This window comes from Abramis brama (genome assembly GCF_963993115.1).
Source record: "Abramis brama genome assembly, chromosome: 17".
Lineage (NCBI taxonomy): Eukaryota > Metazoa > Chordata > Actinopteri > Cypriniformes > Leuciscidae > Abramis > Abramis brama.
In genome coordinates, this window is record NC_139979.1 from 8996518 (window position 1) to 9018236 (window position 21719).

Here is a 21719-nt window from a genome sequence, read left to right on the forward strand (position 1 = left end):
TTTTAAAACAAATTTAACAGGGTTGTTTTTATAGTGTTTATCATGTAAAACTTTACCGTCAGATTGTGCCTTTAACAAAAGGTAATTGCAGGTGCAGGTGAGTTTCGTTCCAAGTTCAGTTTTCATCGGTGGACCGGCCCAGCCGCAATGTGCGACACATGTTTAACGAGGAAGATAAGGATTAAGACATTGATGAAATAGATACTGCCATTCTCCGCCCTGCAGTGCAAACATGAAGGGAAGTGGGTGAATTACGACACACAATGTCTGCCTGCAGTGCTTTTGTAATTACAGTGGAAGTCACCATATTTCTTACCATTAATATAGCATGAAAGTCCCTAGGGGAGCTGTCAAATTCCCACAAAACAAAGCATCATGGGTAGGTGGCGCTGATGATAATCTTAAACCTCTCTAACTGGAAAATATATTCTGAAAGATGCAAAAAAAAACAGCAGCACCGTTACATCTTCCTAAAAGCAAGCTACTTACTTACAAATAGTGCGAGGTACATTGGTTATTTGAATCTATAAAATAATGTTGACGTGCCCTTTAAGGGATCAGCATCAGCATATTATTTACATGCAAATTGACAATAAGATTGTTTTCAGGATGGGTGCTATTTCATACACCTCCGCAACCATGCTGAGTCAGAGAACAGAGAGTGCTTGAGCAGGAGCTGTGGATTATGTAAACCAGACAATTTAATGTTATTGCAGGACAAGGATGTTTAAGTTCATGGCATCCTTTACGGGAGCAGCTCGTTCCCTTGTTCCCTGATCTGCTGCACTCCGGAGTCTCTCCTGTCATTAAACTCGCCAAGTGGAAAAACAGAAACCATCACGGCAAAGAGCTTTTCGCAGCTGCTACCAGGGAGACAATCCTCTAAACGGCCATCTTCCTAATATAACACCTGATAGAACAACTGTGCAAGGAACACAACATTAGGAAATGCAATTGATAACGGATTCCCAGTTACATTCTAATAATTTTATGTTTTCTAGAGCAGCCAAATTATTACAAAAATGTATTATAATTACACAATATGCTAATTAACAAATGAATATAATATATGAAATTACAAAAAGTGAACATAGTGTATGGTGTAAGGCCAAAACTTGTATTTTTATTGCACATTTTCATAATCAATTGCATTAAATTAGCGCTTGTTAATTATATTTAATGTATGCAACAAATAATGCATAGTTAACACAATGTATCTCAAGTGATTTTAAAGTGATATAACCACACACACACACAAACACAAACAATAGTATGTACAATATATTTATTTGAATATAGTTTTCATATAATTTTAATATTATAATATTTATTTTTTAAAGAAGACTATAAAATGAAACTCAGTTGTGTTGTTCAATTCCAACACAATATGAATAAATAAATAGTTAAATACACGGATAAAGAATCTGAATGATAAAAGCGTGTGTGCACTTGATTAATTGTTAATGCAGCAACAAAAAAAGAGAGAATCCATTAGCCTTTACTCCAGCTCTCTAAGATAGACTGAACAGTATATGCTTGAATGATGGCACTTAGCCAGTGTCCCATCAAAGGGCCATTTTCATTCAGAGGTTCATTTTTGGAAAGAAAGACGTCTTTTTTTATCCTCCTTCCATATCCTCACATTCCTTTGTTTGGTTAATGCAGAGAAATAATGGGGTGGTTTAAGCTCTCAAGCTCTATATGTTCTGAATGAAGTCGCCTTTTTCACACTGGTGGTAAGCTGTTTTACAGTATATACAGTGTTTATCTCAATTCGTCTCACTGACCATGTCATTTCCAGAGGTGCGCAGGCCGTGTGCACTCCGCTGCTCTGTAATCAGCAGTGCAAATACATTTCACAGGCCTGATTACCCAGGGCGTCTGCACAACTACAGAGGCAAGACCTGGAGTCTGCCTAACACACTCCCACTTAAAACAAACTGATGTGTGAGCCCTTCATCAAAGCTCTCTCTCTCCAGCAGGGGTGTGAGGGCTGGGAAAAAGGCTTTGGACCTCTATGGTCCATGGTAACATGGCGGTGGTGATGGCTTTGGAAAATTCTCTGTGTCTCTCGCCTGCTGTTCGACAGACCCGGTGGAAGCCTTTCAAGTTAAGCTTAAGCAACCAAAAACCATATTTGTTAGAGAAATACAATTTGGGATCCGGAAAATGGCAACGAGTCCTCGTTGGAATCTACAGTCTATCTTGTTTTCATTTCCGAGGCCTTGTGTGCCACTTTTCTCAGTATCGCAGTCTGAAAATTGCACCTCCATTTTGTAATTATTTCTGCATGGGCCCGGCGTGAGGAATGACATTAGAGGAGATGATTACGACCTAGTGGATGTGGAGCTCAGAGGAGGAAACATTAATTTCAGGGCACAAGCACACGTTTCAACACACAGTCTTTGATATTCCACACATCTTTTCAAAAGCTCTTTGTGCCAAATGTGACTGCTTAGATAAAACTGTTTTGGGGGGGTTGGGGGAAACAAACTAAAAGTAGCGTCACTACTAAATAAACTACATTTTTTTCTAAACTAGTGGTTCTCAGCTAATCTGTCATGGATCCAAACAATCCATTCTCATAGAGTCTCATAGAGAGTAGGAAAAAACAAGCTAAATGCAAATAATAGAGTAGCCTACACGATATTATTTTCATGCTATGGCTAGTTAAAGTCTGATATTAAAACGCTATACTATTTAATCTAAATAAATTTAAAATAAAATACTAAAATCAATCATTTTAAATGCTACAAGTGAATGTTAGTATCAAAACACTATAATGTGAAGTATGGATATTCCTTAATAAATCAGTGTTTTTGAAAAAGCTGGGTCAATGATACAATGACACAATCACCTTTTTTTTGTATGCCAGAATGAATCAGTAAACAACAGGTACAAAAAAAAGTGCAAAAACTGTCATTATGAGAGAGTCATTGAATCATTTGTTTAAAAACAAGGACTCGTTCATAAAGACAGCCACATGTTTCATGCATAAATAATTGTGTCACTGAGCGAATCGGCTGAATGAATGATTGAAAGACAGTCACTTGTCACCACCTCTGGCGTAATGATGTAATTTGTAGAAATAGTCCCTGTAAAATTCCCACAAATACACATACTGACTATCTGCCTGGATCAAAATTACATAAGTTGTTTCTTTAATATTAAAAAAACTATTGCCTCCTTAAATAGCTTCAATTATACAGTTTTTTTAGTAGCTAGTAGTGTGGCTAAATTTGTTTTCAAAAGTCTAGCTTGACTTTAAATTATGAGTAGCCTGAAGTTTGACAAGCTACCGTTTCAAAGTAGCTTCCCAGTGGTGTCAACCACAGAGTAACTGGTGAAACAGAATCACACAAACGTTCCCTTAGCCTGAAATTCAATATATGCATTACATATGCACAGAATGATTTCTTGACTGTCCCAGAGTGCTTTGGGGGAAGTTAATCATTTATATGATATGTTTCCTGCACGTCTGTGCAATGTGCAAACATTGGAGAGTAGAGTTATGGCAGACCGGTGCTCGCATTCCACTTGTCTGCTATATAAAGTCACAAAAGAAACTCACAAATGTCACTTTCCACACACGGGTTGTACCACTGCGCGACTATCGCGGGGTAGGCAAGATTCACAGGCTGATTTATAATGTTTGTGTGACAGCTGAACGGTGGCCATATCATGAGATGAGAGCTTATTTCAAACTGCAAGTGCGAGTCTGTTCACATCACATGGTCAGCGGTTTGCGCTAATTTTTTTCTCTCTCTTTCTCTCCCTGTCTCTGTTCCACTCGTCTCTGTCAGCTCCCCTCAATGGGGTTGGTTAAATCGTCCATAACACATAAACGCTCGTTTATAAAAACTGACAGACATGGCAGTCGTTTACAGAAATTAATTACCTTCCACTAGAGCTTCATGCGTCAGTCACGCTAGACCAGTCTCAACTACCTCCATTAGAGACACCTCCACCTGCTGAGAGACAGGCAGAGAGAGGGAGACCCATAAAACACATCTTTTCTTGCCAATAATTTCACTCATGATGGAATTCCAGACAGAAAGCCAAATTGTTTTGCTCTTTTTTTGTTGTTTTTTTTGGAAAAGGCAGCGACTTTCATTAATTTGTGGTTGGTTAATGGAGCCAATCTGTTGAATGCTCATATGACGCCGCCATGACTCTCTAATTACGGACACAGATCAGTTGAGCTTGGTTAGCTTTTAGCTTAATGAATGCAACATGGCAGAAAGTGCTACATCTCGGCTCTATTAACAGAATAATAAATTATCCATTGCTGCTTTTGGAGAGATTAAAATGAACTGGTATTTTTAGTGTCATTCCTCCAGCTCTACGGCAGTGAGAAGCGGCATATTAATGTAAACTTGTCAGGCATAATCTCTGCTTTGTGTGATTTTCTGAGAAAAGCCTCTCCATCATTTGTTTATCAGGGTATACGCCAAATGGAAAAACAGGAACTAGTTTAATATCCCCCATTTCAACATGAAACGGCATTTGCAACCCATTTTACTTTGGCAATTTGATGCATTTCTGAGCGAAACAGGATGTTCAACAAGATAAAAATGTAGAGCGGGAAATTATGAAGACAAATAGACTATATATTGCTTTGGAATAGCATGCACAATAAGACCAAGAACGTGTTTTAAAGGTATAGTTCACCCAAAATTGGACATTTTGAAAAATAAAAATAATGGGTTTAAAATGAAAGTAATGGGTTAGTTCACCCAAAAATGAAAATTGTCAGTATTTACGCACCCTGATGTCGTTCCAAACCCATGAGACTTTTAATCATCTTAGGAACACAAATTACAGTCTATGCAACTACCACTTTTACGCTTTAAAAAGTTCATAAGAGATTGTAAAACTAATCCATATGATTTGAGCGGTTTAGTCCAAATATTCTGAAGAGACTCGATCACTTTATATGATGAACAGATTTAATTATGTCTTTTATTCACATATAAACATTCATTAACACACATCAGTTGGTAAACGGAAGCTCAAGCATGTTCGCTTAATGTGCAAGAACCAATGAGGTTCATTCTCGTGTTATGCAGCATGTTTGAGCTTCAGCAAGAACCAATGAGGTTCATTCTCCCGTTAGGCAGCACATTTGAGCTTCGGTTTATGTTCGCTGATCAATGTTTATATGTGAATAAAAACCTAAATTCAATCTGTTTATCATATAAAGCGATCGTGTCTCTTCAGAAAATTTGTACCGCTCAATTTATATGGATTAGTTTTACGATCTCTTTATGAACTTTTTGAAGCATTAAAGTGGTAGTTGCGTAACTGTCAATGGAGGGAAAGAAAGCTCTCATTTGTGAATGAAAAAATCTTCATTTGTGTTCCGAAGATGAACGAAAGTCTTACAGGTTTGGAACTAAATGAGGGTGAGTAATTGATGAAATAATACATTTTTGGTTAAACTATCCCTTTTTAAGGGGTTAAATGTTCTTTTGAAACAACGGCAAAAACGGTTGAAACATTCTTTAAAATATCATCTTTTGTGTTCCACCAAAGAAAGTCATACAGGTTTGGAACAATATGAGGATGAATAATTTTAAAGTAAATTGGGTTTAGCTCTTTTTCCCAGCTCTTTTTCCTCTCTCTCTTACACTAACCAGTCTTCTAAAGCCTCCATACCCGAACTCATCCTCACACACTCAGAAATATTCACACACATACACAAATGCCCATTCCGCCCTCCTCTTCAGGCCAGCAAACTGTAGTACCGGCAGTTACTCAAATGACACACTTAAAGAAACGTAGGATGAAATCAGTCATTTGAAGAGCAGAATATTGTGCTGCTTGCTGCGCTACATGTCTGGTGTGAATCTGTGGCCGCTCTTCGCCGGCAGAGGATCTAATAAGTGCGCCGCTGTGCTGTGGGTCGCCCTGTGTGAGATTAGAGGAACTCTATTAAACTTTATGGCTTCGAGTCGAAAGCACGGGGAACAAAGCTGTGTGAAATGAACCTCAACTACCCCGGGACTTAACAAGGCGCTCATGAGTGATAAAACACACTGGGACGTTTTCTTGGAGATGGGTGGGTTGGTTTCGAGCCCACCTACTTCACTGATATTTCGAAATATATGGTCTTCTCTCACCTGTTTGAATACTGCTTTGGGAGGTAGTTGAAATATTGCTGGTGTTATTTATCCATCGTTTTAAACATTTTGTCTTTTAACCCTTCTGTGCTACAACATAGGTAATGTTTGGAAATAATGCATACTACTCATATTATCGCTGCAGTATACAATATGTATCCTCTGCACTGTATGCAAATTACCTAGCTAAATACCTGAATGACCTGCTGCATTTGTAAAAATGAGCAGTATACAACAGTTTCTGCTGCATTGTATACTGTATCCTACAATGCATGTGTTCAATTTGACCTTTCATATCCAGTGTGATGGATGAACCGGAAGTTATATGTAGCGATTTTTAACAGTGTTCAGAATTGCATACTAGCATACTATCTCTGCCATATCTATATACTATATTGCAGAAATAATTAGACCAGTATGCCATTCTGAAAATAGCTATCCATTTCTTATCTTATGATTTGATTGGACTGCCAAATGTTACTTTTACTAGGGCTGCTTATTATTTAAGCATGCATTAAACCAATTAATTCTAGTTTCTGCAGTTAATAGTGAATTACTTTACCTGCCATGTGCATTTAGAGGAGGATAAACCAGGTAAGCAGACAGTATGTGGGTGTTCTACACAGGGCGTCCATCCAATAGGACACGTGCAGCCATTCTCGACCCAGAAAAAAGCATGCTTTGCAGGGCCTGGAGAAAGCATCTAGATAAGAGCATGTAGCTAGCACAAGTGGGTAAATAATATTATAGCTTTATAAAGCTGAAAATGGATGTCGCATTGAATGCGTTTTTTTTAATGTGTTCCCATTAATCACAGAACATCAACATGTTAAATCTCCCAGCTCCAATTTTGATTAAAAAAACAACAACTTCAGAATGCTAAATAACCATTTTTTTCCCCCAAGATGATAAATGGACACTACTCACCTTCACAAAAGTAGTGAGGTTATGCAGTAGCATATTACTGTTTGAAATGTTTAATAATGTAAAAAAAATTGTATACAGTATACAATATTTACCGCTTGTTTTCTGTTCCAAACGTAATAGATCATCTGCAATCTGCCATCTTTTTAGCCTGAAATGTAAACATAAGTGTTATGAACATGGTAATATAAAATTATTTAATTCTCACTATGGGCCAGATTTACTAAACAGGGCAGGTTAGCGTTAGAGCGCAATTTCAAAAAAGCGCAGATGGAGGTGGAAAGTTCTGTGCGTGATCTACTGACGACACGCAAAGAGAAAAGAACACAGACGCCGCTGGATAATTTCCATAATGACCAACGCAAGGGCAGCGCAAATTAGCGTCTGTTTTTTTGGGCGGTAAATAATGCCACAAATACCAGTAAATTGACTTGCGCAAACCTTAGTAAATCACCTTGCATAATTAATTTAAATACTTTCCTTCCACAAATTTTGCGTCTGAAAGGGAAACTCCTACAAATGCATATGCAATAAGATCAGCCGCAAAAATAACTGTGTCCACACCCTTTCATCGCTAATTTTTCACTGCATGTCTTTAGTAAACTCTGTCAGTAGTTTTTTAATGCAAAAAAGGGTTTGCGCTGGCACAAGCTGTTAGTAAATCTGGCCCTATGTCTCTCACACACAATCAATCATAATCAATCAAATTGTGTTTCTTGAGATGTGATTTGCCATGCAAGGTCAGCCTGACCCTGCAACAGCTAGTCTGGATCTTTAAATGGTAACAGCAAAGAAGAGCCTGAAAGCCAAAGGTAGAGCTCAGGAATGCACTCCTACTATGTGCCTGGTACTACAATCAACCCATGCACTCCATGATTAGATTGTATATGGATTCCAAACTTTAGATGGTTTCCATTCCATTGTTTGCAAACAATGAGCTATAGATAAGAAATTAATATTAACATAGCCAAAGATTGCTGTGATAAATTGTGTCGGTGAGGTGTGATCGCAAATTGATTATGCATGCATGTTCGATGTGCTCTATTTCTATCTGTTTCTTGTTCGTTTTCTCACATGCTTTGTCTCTAACACTCTCGTTCTCACCCTCCCTCCCCCTCTTCATGATTGATGGCAATGCAGCTTTTATCTCAGGTAAGCCTGTGCTGTTACTTATCTAGCCCGACTGTCACTGGACAAGAAAGGTGTTTGCTTGCACCACTCAGACAGCAGATTGGTTGGTCCAGAGCCAGTTGGGATAAACCCCCAGGTGGCGGGACAGTGGCCAATGTACCTGTGCTGAAGTGTGGATGGTACATGTAAAACTACATTTTCACATTGTATGAAGAAAATGAGTGGTGCATAAAACACGGCACCAAAATGCTAGAGTGTTGTGGCTGGTTGCCAGGGTGTTGCTATGTGGTTGATTTAAAAGAGTCCACCTCCAAGCTATAAGTTATCTTACTATCTAAACAATCACACTGTATAACCATTAGACTTTGATATTACATGTGTTAGCTAGAGACTGGCGTGATGGAATAGCACATTAGTGGTAGATTTAAGTATTTTCATCTACTGGAAAAAAATATGTCTACCATAATAATAGTGATCTTCTCCATGTCACAGTCTCTGGTGTTCATTACTGAATACTTAACCAAAACTTAACACTTTAAGCAAACAGTAGAGGCCTGTTTCTCCTTTTACGCATTAAACAGGCGTTCGAATGACACTACAGTATTACATCCCTCCTTCTATCCAAGGGACACAATTATCCCATGTTTTTTCTATCGGCCCACAAATGAGAGCAGCCAACTCTTATTTTCCCAGCTGTGCAGCAGTCCAGATGAGAACATTTTTTCTTCTTTGGCTTTTTGAGAATGGTACCCCTGAGTTGCAGGGAGCGTGTCCAGCTCCATTTGCAGAATTCTTTGAAGACCGTAGCAAGAACAATTACAGAGTCATGGCACCAGCCTCAGTCTGTGAGCGTGTACTCACGCTAACCCTGCACAATCACTCCAGAAAAGCCCCAAAACATTAGGCAAAGTAAGGAAATAAAAAGACTATTAATTTTCCTTTACTCTTTGAAAAACATCTGACTACCCTTCAGACAACGCATATAACTATGTGGTGCAATTTGAAAGTAAAAACAGACCTTGCAATTTGAATTTTTGATTCTATGACACAACATTTATGTGAAACATATTGTAAATTTTGTAAAAAGCATGGTTGAAAATCATACATTTTCCACATACAGTGGGGAGAACGAGTATTTGATAGACTGCCGATTTTGCAGGTTTTCCTACTTACATGTAGAGGTCTGTAATTTTTATCATAGAAAATCACATTGTATGATTTTTAAATAATGAATTTGCATTTTATTGCATGACATAAGTATTTGATCACCTACCACCCAGTAAGAATTCCGGCTCTCACAGACCTGTTAGTTTTTCTTTAAGAAGCCCTCCTGTTCTCCACTCATTACCTGTATTAACTGCACATGTTTGAACTCATTACCTGTATAAAAGACACCTGTCCACACACTCAATCAAACAGACTCCAACCTCTCTACAATGGCCAAGACCAGAGAGCTATGTAAGGACATCAGGGATAAAATTGTAGACCTGCACAAGGCTGGGATGGGCTACAGGACAATAGGCAAGCAGCTTGGTGAGAAGGCAACAACTGTTGGCGCAATTATTAGAAAATGGAAGAAGTTCAAGATGACGGTCAATCTCCCTCGGTCTGGGGCACCATGCAAGATCTCACCTCGTGGGGCATCAATGATCATGAGGAAGGTGATGGATCAGCCCAGAACTACACGGCAGGACCTGGTCAATGACCTGAAGAGAGCTGGGACCACAGTCTCAAAGAAAACCATTAGTAACACACTACGCTGTCATGGATTAAAATCCTGCAGCGCACGCAAGGTCCCCCTGCTCAAGCCAGCGTATGTCCAGGCCCATCTGAAGTTTGCCAATGACCATCTGGATGATCCAGAGGAGGAATGGGAGAAGGTCATGTGGTCTGATGAGACAAAAATAGAGCGTTTTGGTCTAAACTCCACTCGCCGTGTTTGGAGGAAGAAGAAGGATGAGCACAACCCCAAGAACACCATCCCAACCGTGAAGCATGGAGGTGGAAACATCATTCTTTGGGGATGCTTTTCTGCAAAGGGGACAGGACGACTGCACCGTATTGAGGGGAGGATGGATGGGGCCATGTATCGCGAGATCTTGGCCAACAACCTCCTTCCCTCAGTAAGAGCATTGAAGATGGGTCGTGGCTGGGTCTTCCAGCATGACAACGACCCGAAACACAAAGCCAGGGCAACTAAGGAGTGGCTCCGTAAGAAGCATCTCAAGGTCCTGGAGTGGCCTAGCCAGTCTCCAGACCTGAACCCAATAGAAAATCTTTGGAGGGAGCTGAAAGTCTGTATTGCCCAGCGACAGCTGTTTTAGATTCCGTCACTCACAGTTGAAGAGTACCTATGATAAAAATTACAGACTTCTACATGCTTTGTAAGTGGGAAAACCAGCAAAATCGGCAGTGTATCAAATACTTGTTCTCCCCACTGTATATAGAAAATAGAAATTGTCATATTTAAAAATGAGTGATGTACTACATGGGCAAGAAAACAGCCAACAAATTTGGATGTAAAGAAACTACTAAAAGGAAAAATAGATATTTTATACAATATTTATATAATATAAATACAGAAAATAATATTTAACATACAATATTTTTAAATATACGTCCATATTTGTATGGAATTGTAAATGTACAAAGATGATTAAAATATATGAAAAACAAATTATATTCAAAATACTCTTACATTAATATATTTCAAAGAAATAAGAAATTTCAAAGTAGTATTCTGTCATATGGTATCAAGCCCTGAATGTATCACAAGGAATCTAATTTGCCCTGTTCCACTGAGATAAAAGAGTTTGATGTACTATGAAAACATACTGTAACTTTCAGAACTCAAACCTCCTCAGACCAAAATGACCACAGAAACTAGGCTGCAAAAAACATCTTGTTCTGACTTTCTGACCTATCAGTCTGAGCATCACATTTCTGCATGTGAACCTGTCACAAAATGATGCAGAATTAAAAAAAAAAATTATTAATAAGGATAGACAGTTAAAAACTATATTGGACTATATAAAATGGTGTTCACAAAGATTTCACAAAGAAGGCAACAATGTTCTAAGGATCAGAGACAGGGTGGAAAATGGTCATAAATAACTATGAATGTCCTGGCACAAATATATCTATATCTATCTATCTATCTATCTATCTATCTATCTATCTATCTATCTATATCTATCTATCTATCTATCTATCTATCTATCTATCTATCTATCTATCTATCTATATATATATATATATATAAGTATATATATATATATATATATAAAAAATTGTGAAATGAATTAATTTAATAGTGTTTCCATTGTCACCTCTTTAAAAGCAGCTCTATTTGGATTTCTATTGCTGTTAACTGCTTTGACTTTTAGTGGCCATGCACTTGGTGTGCTGTGGAATTATTTAAACCCCTTCCACCGACTTCTCATCTCTCTCTCTCTCTCTCTCCCTTCCTCCCTCTGTGCCTCAGCATTCCAATCATAGTGATGAGAGAGCTAGCCTCATACACCTCTCTCTCTCTCTCTCTCCCCCTCTCTCTCCCGCACTGCAGACTTCTATGAGAGTCTGTCCTAATGAAAATGTATTGTTGTTTTTCTCAATCGCTTTTTTGTTTATTATATCTCACATTCCTTTCACTTTACTGCAGTCTTTGGGTCTTTGCTATAGCTCTCATAATTACTGCCGTCAGTCTGCAAACACTTAAAGCCTGCATTTTCTTTTAGCGCTAATTTGTCACGCCCTGAAACTGTCTCTTATGAACAGCCATATCTGCATGTGAACTTCTATTAAAAAAGCACTGTGAATACTGGTAAAAAATACCACAACGTCAAAACAATGATCAAAGTGCAAACTCAAACAAAGAAAGAGGGTATAGGAATGTTTAGCCACAGATTTTTCATTTACTTTTTTTTTTTTTTTGCAGTCCAATTTTTCTACTTCAAATAATTGGCCACTGTAACAAATATTATTGCAGAGGTTGCGGGAAAAAAAAGCACCTGCTATGAAACTGCACTCTTTCCCAGCACAGCATTTCACTTTCTGGATCTAGTGCTTTAGGATTATGGAAGAACGCAATTCTTTGCCATTTCTGCACTGCACTTATTTACTAGTATTAATGTCAGTGTGTCAGTATGTCAGTGTATCAGCCAATGTAAAGCTACCAGCATGTTTCAGACAAGAGCAAAGAAACATCTTACAGTCATTTATGTTTTATTTATTGAGAAAGTGAAGTTAAAAATACACTCTGAGGATAAAAAGAGAAAAAAAAAAAGCTTGGGGGAAAGGGAGATCAGATGAGGTACAGTCTGTGGTTGACCAGAAGGGGGCCTCGGCTCCTTGCTGTGTCGTCCTCAGTCTCCTCCCCCAGAGTGTGGGTGTAAGGGTAAGTCTTCCCCTTCTACACTACTGAAGCCGTGCAGTGGGCGGCAGTTCTCCCATGAGGACAAACAGAGATAGGCTGGTTAAGACACTCCCCTGGCTGGGAGTGGTTGCAGCCAGCCCTTAGCCCAACCCACCAGGCTGTGGAGGAGGAGGAACACGGCAGTGCCCGAGCTGATCCCTTCAATCTTCCCCACAGTGTGGAGCAGCCGGCAGCGCGCACACACACTCACACACTCTCACACAGCCACACACACTCACACTCACTCTCGCACACACACTCTCGCGCGCAACAAAGCAGGCAGACGAGGGAGGCGTGTAATAAAGAAAAGAACATCACAGAGGAAAAACAGTGGTGCTGCACTTGGAGTTTTCGGATACTGCAGCCTGTCTGGAGTTTGTGCTGATTCCTGTGTGCCTCGTAACCTCACGGCTCACGTCTGGTCCTTTCCTGCGGAGGGTTTGAGTCCCGTCAGCTGTGCGCACAGAGATCCGAATCCAACGACTGTCTACACTGCCGCTTTGTGCATCCGCCAGACGGGAACAAAGTGTGCGACTGGGATATCTGACAAGCTCCTCTGGGAACCGACGCTGCACCGACTGTCAGAGAGAAAGAGAGAGAGAGAGAGTGAGTGAAAAAGAAGGAGCAAGATAGATAGAAAGAGGGCAGTCAAGGCATGAGCAGGAAACTAGAAGCCGGTTTTCCAGAGAAGTGATCGCCACAGTGCCCCCTCCTCTTCCCTCACCTCCTTCCTTCCTTTTCTCCTCTCTCCTGTGCCGCTGCTCTCTTTCTACGCGCACACCTCCTCTGCTATCCCATCCTCGTACCTCCGCTGTCCTTCCATCACCTCCTCCTCCCCTGCTCCCGAAGACGTGTGAAGAGGAGAAGCACGGCGCACACACGCTCGCTCGTGTCTGTATCATCTCATTCTCTCTCTTCATCCTTCCTCTGACTCCGTTCCTCACACGGATCTAGCCTCTAGCTGCGGAACCACAAGCGGAGGCTTTTTGAGTGTTGGATCCCACACGCGAGTCTCTGTCTCCAGCCACAGCCAGAAGGATTCCAGCTACATGGGCAAACGTTTGGAACAGCAACCAATGTACCCCCAGTACACTTACTATTACCCTCACTACCTTCAGACTAAGGTAAGGCACCTTGGTTATCTAGTTTTGTGATGTTCTGATTTAATGTCTCACACACTTCCTTGCGTACGCATCATTCTGGCAGATTTCTGACACACAAACCACATGACCGATACTTGACATGGGCCGCTCTCTGGAGGTGCAAGAGTGCCCATTTATCAAGAATGCATGCACACACTCTTGCACACAAACTCACGATCCAGAGATTCTGTCCTCTCAGCTGCGTAGCCTGTGGTGGAGGGACTTGAATAATTGCATCCATCTCTCTAAGCCCCTACACCACCCGGACGTGGAGAATTGATTACCACAGGCTGATCGATAGTGCCGAGATGCTATCGGGGGCACTGGTGATCTTGGCCTCCCTCTGTGATTCATGAATGTTTTTATGCGCCGCGCCCCATAAGAGGCTGGCACTTGCGTTACATGTTTGAGTGAATGAAAGTGGAGAGAGAGCTATGATTGGATCAGAGTTTAAAAAATGGCTGTTAGAACAAAGGGCGTGAGGATGTATTTTCCTGATCAACTTGAGGTGAGTAAATTATGAAGTGCAAAAGACGAATGTGAGGGAAGAAAATTTATGGAAAGTCTTTTGGAGGAGTTGCTTGCTCAACGTTGGCCAAATATGCAAGCGTTCCCAAAAGACACATGATAAACGGCAGTGGCCAAGTCGCTCTCCATCAGCAAGTGTTTATGACCTCTCGCTTTCCCTCCTTTTACCACTGTGTTACACTCCAAAAATGTATTTAGAGCTTGGGAGCCAATCTCAACCATCAAAATCTCAGAGGAGCTTGCAGAAAACGACTTGATTGATGCCCTTCATCACTAGTCTATACATGACACTGGCAACAGGCACCGTATTACCCATCAATACACACGCACACACACACTCCCCACTCCTTGTAGCTGCCTTCAAGGTCACGTCAAATTGGATCTTACCCACATCCGCTGTCTAATGAGTTTCTCAAGAGTGTCTCTAAGGGATGTGGGGGCTCGTCCAGAGCATCACGTCTTTGTCCTTCTCTCTTGTCGCAAACAGAAGTCCTTACAACAATAACTCACCTCGCTAAGTAGGGCCTGTCAAAGAGAACACATGCATATTCAAAAGGTTTAGAATTGCGCAAAATATGTTGGTGATCCTTACCAAAGTAGAGCACTATGGCAAACACTGGAGCATCATGGGTAATGGTCAAATGGGCCGGTCTGGGAATAATTATTGATCTGTAGAATATTAAAGGAGATGGAGGAGGTTTTTTGGCACTGGGAGAGAGTTTCAGATTTCAGATATTCAGTCTCGCCTGTGAAGGATGGAGACCTCATGTGAGCACGGGTCAGCGTGAGTGCGATTGCGTGTGCGTGCGTGATTGGGGATGTAAATGGCCTGTTATTAATCTTGATTCTAGCGTGCTCTCTGAGTGGAGGCATTCCTCCGGGGGAAATCAATCATGAGGGGGAAGAGGGGCAACTGACACACAATCTAACCTCGCTCTCTCTCCCTCTCCCTCTCTGCCCCAATAACGCTCTGTGCGCAATGAGAGGCAAATGTTAAGCAGGGGAAATTAGGACGCTACAGTAAGCTGTTAATGTCGAGAATCAGTAATTCAGCTAAATTATATAAAGACCTTGGTATCAATTACATGTAAATTACTTACTTTCATTAAAGTAGGTTCAAAAGAAAATTAAATGTGGCTCAAAATTCACCCATTGTTTTATAATGTGGGTCATATATATCACTGAACAAGATATTTGGTGCAAACAAGATCACGCCTTGGGGCAAGATGTTATTACACAAAGTAACAGGGAATCTATCTACAGTATCTGTAAGGCCTGTAAACTTTTAAACATCAATTCTTTTTAAAATTGGCTTTGTCAAGCCAACATTTAAAGCTTTTTTTTTTTTTTTTTAATTAGTCATATGAATTTTATTCATTTTAATTCTACTTCCTTACAGTCATATTTGATTGGAAATTATTCGTCTCTCAATTCAAATTCAATAATAGCATGCAACACAAATCAATGGATTCACAAATCTCACAATGTAACTGTATTCCCCTAATGTGGATGTCTAGTACCGATATCACACCACCCTTTCCCCTCTCAGGTTTTAGCAGAACATGGGTGGGTGTATAAACGTGAGTAGTGTGTGGGCTGAGGTATCCTTGACAGAAGCCATACACCAGTGGGATATAAAATAGAATTTAAGGGAGGTAATTCCCCCCTGGTATTGTGTCAACAGAGGCCAGTGGGGCCCGTCTTCCATTCAATCAGCAGCTAGAAGTCAGAGCTTTATGGTGTGTGTGTGTGTGTGTGTGTGTGTGTGTGCATGTGTGTGCATTGATGTTTCAAAAGAAGGGTAAGAGGAAAAGAGCCAGAGCGAGCACTCAAATCCAGAGTCATGAGATTGCATATGCGAGCAAGTGTGTGTGTGTGTGGTGTTCGGTTACACTCTGTGGGGTCAGCTTTATGTACAGCAGAAATAACATCCAGCCGGCCGTTTAAACCTCTCCTCTCAGTGGGAGTGCACACTAACTGCCCTGCAGTGAGGTGACATGTGGCTTTGCCAGCAATGTTCCTGCTGCATTATGGGAACGATGCATATATGTGGCTCATTATATTTCTGCTGCTCTCAATGTCATTTAGGATTATTACGTTGTGATATTTACTCCGCTTGTGGATAATTACCAGACTGAGGCTTCATTTTCCTCTAGCGGCACCAATTTTTTACCACAACGGGGAAAATGCTCTCATCTCCCCTCCTCCAAACAACCTTCATCTGAATAATTAAACTCGTTAATGGACAAGCAATTTTCAGGTATCAACGACAATTTGATTTTCGGTATTCATTACCAACACTGTCATTAAACAGGTGAAAGGATAGATTAAAATCCATAAGCACACTCAGCCGTTTCACACGCAAATGACTCACTGCAACAAATTGAGTAATTTAGACCTAAAATATGCTTAACATTTTGAATAATTGCCTGGTTGTTATTTATTTATTTATTTTTAAATGCGGTTATTTGGTCCATCAGATATTGTTGGAAGACAAATCCTGACTCCTAATCACTTGCCCTGTCCTGCGTTCTCCCTCCGAGAGTACAACAATAACATTACTTGTAATAGCATTATGTGATGTTAGACTATTATACTGTTTCTAAAAATTCCACACAAATTGTAAAAAAAATATTTGGGTTGTTTGTGCTCTAAAGTATTTTTGGGTATATGAGCTTTTCTTGTTGGAAGCGAGCCATAATGACATACACGGAAACATTAACTTACAAGAGCACAGGCTTTGTATGCGTGTGTGAATTATACATGTAAACACTTCCGTCGGGAAAGACTGTTTGCTGTAAGTGTTTGCCTGTAACCATCGAGTTGGGGATTTCAGATCTGCGAGAGTGCTAAATTATGCTTGTCCATGTGTAATTTTTCTGTTAGCATCTGAATGCACGTCTAAACCACAGATAGGACCCTATGAAATCCATTTTATTTTTCCCCAATATGGTTTTATTTCCCTCTCCAAATTCTGTTTTTTTTTCTGTTTTCTGTTTAATTAAATTGTAATATAAAGGGTGTCTAATTAATTGAATTCATAAAACTTGAATATATATATATATATATATATATATATATATATTTATATAATTTATTGACATTTTAACAATAGTGCCTTATTTTTTCAGAAACTTTTAACCTAATTTTAACACCAAACTTTTTTTTTTACTTTTTTTATGTAATACAAATTTATTATAAAAAAAATCGATCATGGTTATCAAATTAATGCATCCAAATTTAACAATTTAATTACTCTTTTAAAAATGTAATCAAATGAAATTTTAACAATTCTTTTCATCTTTTGGCAAACAAAATACCGAACAACAGTGGATTCCTATTCACTTCAAAACATTCCTCTTTAAAACAAATCTATCTATCTATCTATCTATCTATCTATCTATCTATCTATCTATCTATCTATCTATCTATCTATCCATCCATCCATCCATCCATCCATCCATCCATCCATCCATCCATCCATCCATCCATCCATCCATCCATCCATCCATCCATCCATCCATCCATCCATCCATCCATCCATCCATCCATCCATCCAGATGATCGTGAATGTCTTTTGGAAAGCACGCATGCAGCAAACGTTCATATTTTTAGTTCATCAATGTCCTTCTCGTTTCCTCCCTGTCTTTCTCTCATCTTCCCTCCCTTTTCCTCTCTCTCCCTCTCCTGCTGTGTCCTAGGCATTCTCTCCAGCCATCTGTTCAGAGGGGTGGGGTTCACTCTGAAAAGAGGAAGGAACATACTTGGCAAACATACCCATATAGGTGGATAAAATGTTATGCCCAAGACTGTCCTCGTTTCAGGGGTGAAACGCTCTGCATTAGTCATGAACATGAAAGGAAAAGAATACAAAGCGCACAGAAGAGCTGTTTGTAGCAGTACTTTAATATTTTCTGGCCCGTTCTGAAAGTGAAATGTGTTCTAGATTTTCACGTCTTACATCAGAGAGTAATAACTCTGATGTGCATCCAGTCACACAAAAACAATATAAGAATGTGCAAGAAGAAACCTTCATTGTCACTCACGCTGCTGAGTTAAAGTATTAGTACAATAGCATTGATAAAACTAATAGTTCTGGCTGTAAAAACTGATCCAATGAGACATGTAAATATACAAACAAAATACCATATTTCGTTTTCATTATATTAATGCACCAAACTATTAGAAAAAAAGCTTATTGCTTAAAGGTTGCTCTTTTAAACTTAAACTAAAAACGAATCGTACTGATGATTAAAATTCATCTTAATTCAAGCAGATCACATTCAATTTGATTTTACTTATGTGAATTTCACCTGGGAAAAATCACTGATTGATCCAATTAATCTTAAATGCTTCAGAAAATAAAAAAAAAATCATCACAGGGCATGTTCACATGCTAAGTATAGCTTCTTTTACTAAATTTAACGCATGGGAGGAAAATAAAGTATAATAATGAGCTATTTCTCATTGAGTGACAAAACACACACCACCGCCTTCACAACTTAAGCTCCACAACAGTAACCACAAAAACTCCCAACATGACAAATACTTTTCTAAAATCACTTGATTTCAACAATTACTCTTCTGATCCAGTTTAATAATAAACTTTATTTTCTATGGCGCCTTTAAAAGTCGCATCTCAATCAAGCATGCTGGGAACTTAAAATCCACAGTCCAATTTCAGTTAATGTCATCAGAAATGATTTACAGTATAGTTCCAAAATAAATAAATTGAGAATAATGTATACATTTGACAAATTCAAGTGAATTGAAAGTAACAAAATTAAGTTTCAGCTAATTTTATTTAAAGGCATAGTTCACTCAAAAATGAAAATTCTGTCATTTACTCATCCTCACAAAAGAAGATATTTCAAAATGGCTTCAAATGTTTTAGTCCATTCATTTAAAACCAGTGAGGTCCAAAACAACATTGGTTCCCATTAACTTTCATTGTATGGACAAAAGATTTGTCAAAATATCTTATTTTGGGTTCCACAAAATAAAAAAGCAATGCAGGTTTTGAATGACAATTACATTTTTGGGTGGAGTATCAATTTAAATAAATTGAACAAGCAGCAAAAAGTTTTTTTTTTTTTGTTTTTTTTTTTTTTTGAGTGTGTGGGATAGAAATAGACTTATAAACTACATTAGTGCAATACTTTTATATAAAAAAAGTATTTTTCTTGTGCATCTGGTCAGTGTCACCTTTAAGCACTTCCAGGATTCATCCATGACCAGAACTCATGTGTGGTCCAGGCTGTAATGGGGCGACCAGAGCTATAGCTAGTTGGTTTCTATTGGCTTGAGAGAGCCAGAGGAGAAAGGCACCGGTCCTGAGGTAATGGCCCTGCTGCATTTTTAATAGAGGACCACTTTGTAACAACCCGAGCCTGATGTATTCTCCCCTTTTAAGGGCCCTGCCATTTCTTTTTTACACACAGCTTGCTTTTAGGCCACTGGCATAAGTGCTCGACAAAGCCTGTGTTCAGGGATAAATGGCCGAGGAGGAACAAGCCACAGCCGCGGAAGGCTGCAGCAACACAGGGACTCATTGACGTTTTACCGCCGGCGTCCGAACCAGTTTCTCATTGGCACTGTCGCTGCTGGACTTTGTGTCTTTGCATCTCTGAGAAAAACAAGGAACAAAATTTTTAGAGGTTGAGTGTTTAGCTGTAACTATAGATCAGTGTGGATTTGTAAAGTGATAGTGTTTTCATTGGAAGCAGGGATATGCTTGAATTGGGATTTTGGTTAAATGGATAATGGATAGATGGATAAATCATCTAGATGTATGACGGCATCGTCAGCGGTCGCGCATGGATGTGTGTGTGTATAAAACCGGTGGTTAATGAGCTTCAAGTTGTAATTAGCGGTTAGGAACGCTGCTTTTGCTATGAATTCACATAGATAGCAGAGAGGAACAGCATGTGCAGCTTGGCTTCAGTCACAAACGATAGCCACTCGATTTCAAGAAACAGAGGAGGGATGTAGTGCCTTTCAACCACTCATGTCATCCCCTCTTCAACCCCTCCCGTGCGTTTTCATCTAGAGACTCATTGGAAAGCGTTTCCCCCTGAAAGCAACCAAGGACAGAGTAGGCGAAGTAAGGTGTCATAAATCCTTGAGAAGGTGCTCCTCATTCCACGGACCCCACCCCCACGCACTCATATCCCACTCCAACCTTTTCCGTGTCATGAAAAGTACACGCAAGGACTATGCACACACCTTTTGAGTGTTAAAAGAGCCTCCTATAATAGGATTCAGCTACAGCGATTCTAACCCACCATAACTGTATCCAATTCTCCACGGTCTGGCTTGAAATCAGGCCCCAAAAAGGTACATTAAAGACCGCTCTGGGAAATGCCATTTGTTTTGGCCCCGATTTCAAACCACTGAAGACCGTAAAGATGCCATCTGAAAGGACTCGTTCCTTCCTTCACTTCCCCAGTTGGATAAAGACACTTTGGGGTCTCAAAAGTTCCCAGGGACCGGGTGATGATTCAATACAGATTTCCCCACGCCTGCGGAGGCTGCTCTGGGTTGGCATGGCGGCTAGCACGCTGCCTGGGATTAGCTTATGTAAACAGTGCTTTTGTTGGGTTTCGGTTGAATTAATTTGCTCGCCCCATGTGCTTTTATCAGGATAATTTGTGCGGCAGACACTCAAAGACTTGTCCAAACATATCCCCGGGCTCAAGGCTAAATACAGAGCTAGTAATGACACTCAAACGTGTGGCGTGCTCTTTCTCCAGACTTTCCATCATGCTAAATGTGGTCGCTGAGGTCATATGTTTTCTGTTGAATGACAAGGTGAATCACAGTTTTAATGTATACCAGGGTTGTGCAAATTTCTGAATTTAAGAATCGGTGTCCTTTGAATGATGAATGTAAATTTGAATTGAATTGGCCATTTAAATTTACAGAAATGAAACGTTTTATTGCATTCTGGGATATGAAGTGCATAAATATATTAAATATAAAGAAACGCAGTATACAATGCAAAATGTCTATTTTTTTGTTTTTGTTTTAATATTCTTTGACTTGAAAAAACATATCTAAAAATCTGAAACTGAATTAAAAAACGGGTTAAATATACATCAACTTTTGCATATTAAATCTAAAGGGATAGTTCAGCCAAAAATGAAAACTCACCCTCAAGTTGTTCCAAACTTATGTGAATTTCTTTCTTTTGCTGAACACAAAAGAAGATATTTTAAAGAATATGGGTAACCAAACAGTTAATGGGCCCCACTGACTTTTTTTTTTTACATACTATGGGGCCCATCAACTGTTTGGTAACAGACATTCTTCAAAATATATTTTTTTGTGTTCAGCAGAAGACAGAAATTCAAACAGGTTTGGAACAACTTGAGGGTGAGTAAATGATGACAGAATTTTAATTTTTGGGTGAACTATCCCTTTAAATAGTTAAATACTTTAAGTGCAAAACAATCCGCC

The 21719-nt window shown here is 39.5% G+C and overlaps 1 protein-coding gene across 2 annotated transcripts in view; it reads left to right on the top strand.

Annotated features, from left to right (window-relative positions):
* The first annotated feature begins 13164 nt into the window (after positions 1-13164).
* rbms3 (RNA binding motif, single stranded interacting protein) overlaps positions 13165-21719 on the top strand; it is a 136628-nt gene continuing 128073 nt past the window's right edge. For both annotated transcript variants that reach the window (XM_084089875.1, XM_084089876.1), the window contains exon 1: positions 13165-13715. In XM_084089875.1, coding sequence (XP_083946001.1) covers positions 13641-13715 — 75 coding nt within the window. In that variant the 5' untranslated portion in view covers positions 13165-13640. The remainder of the gene's footprint in view (positions 13716-21719) is intronic.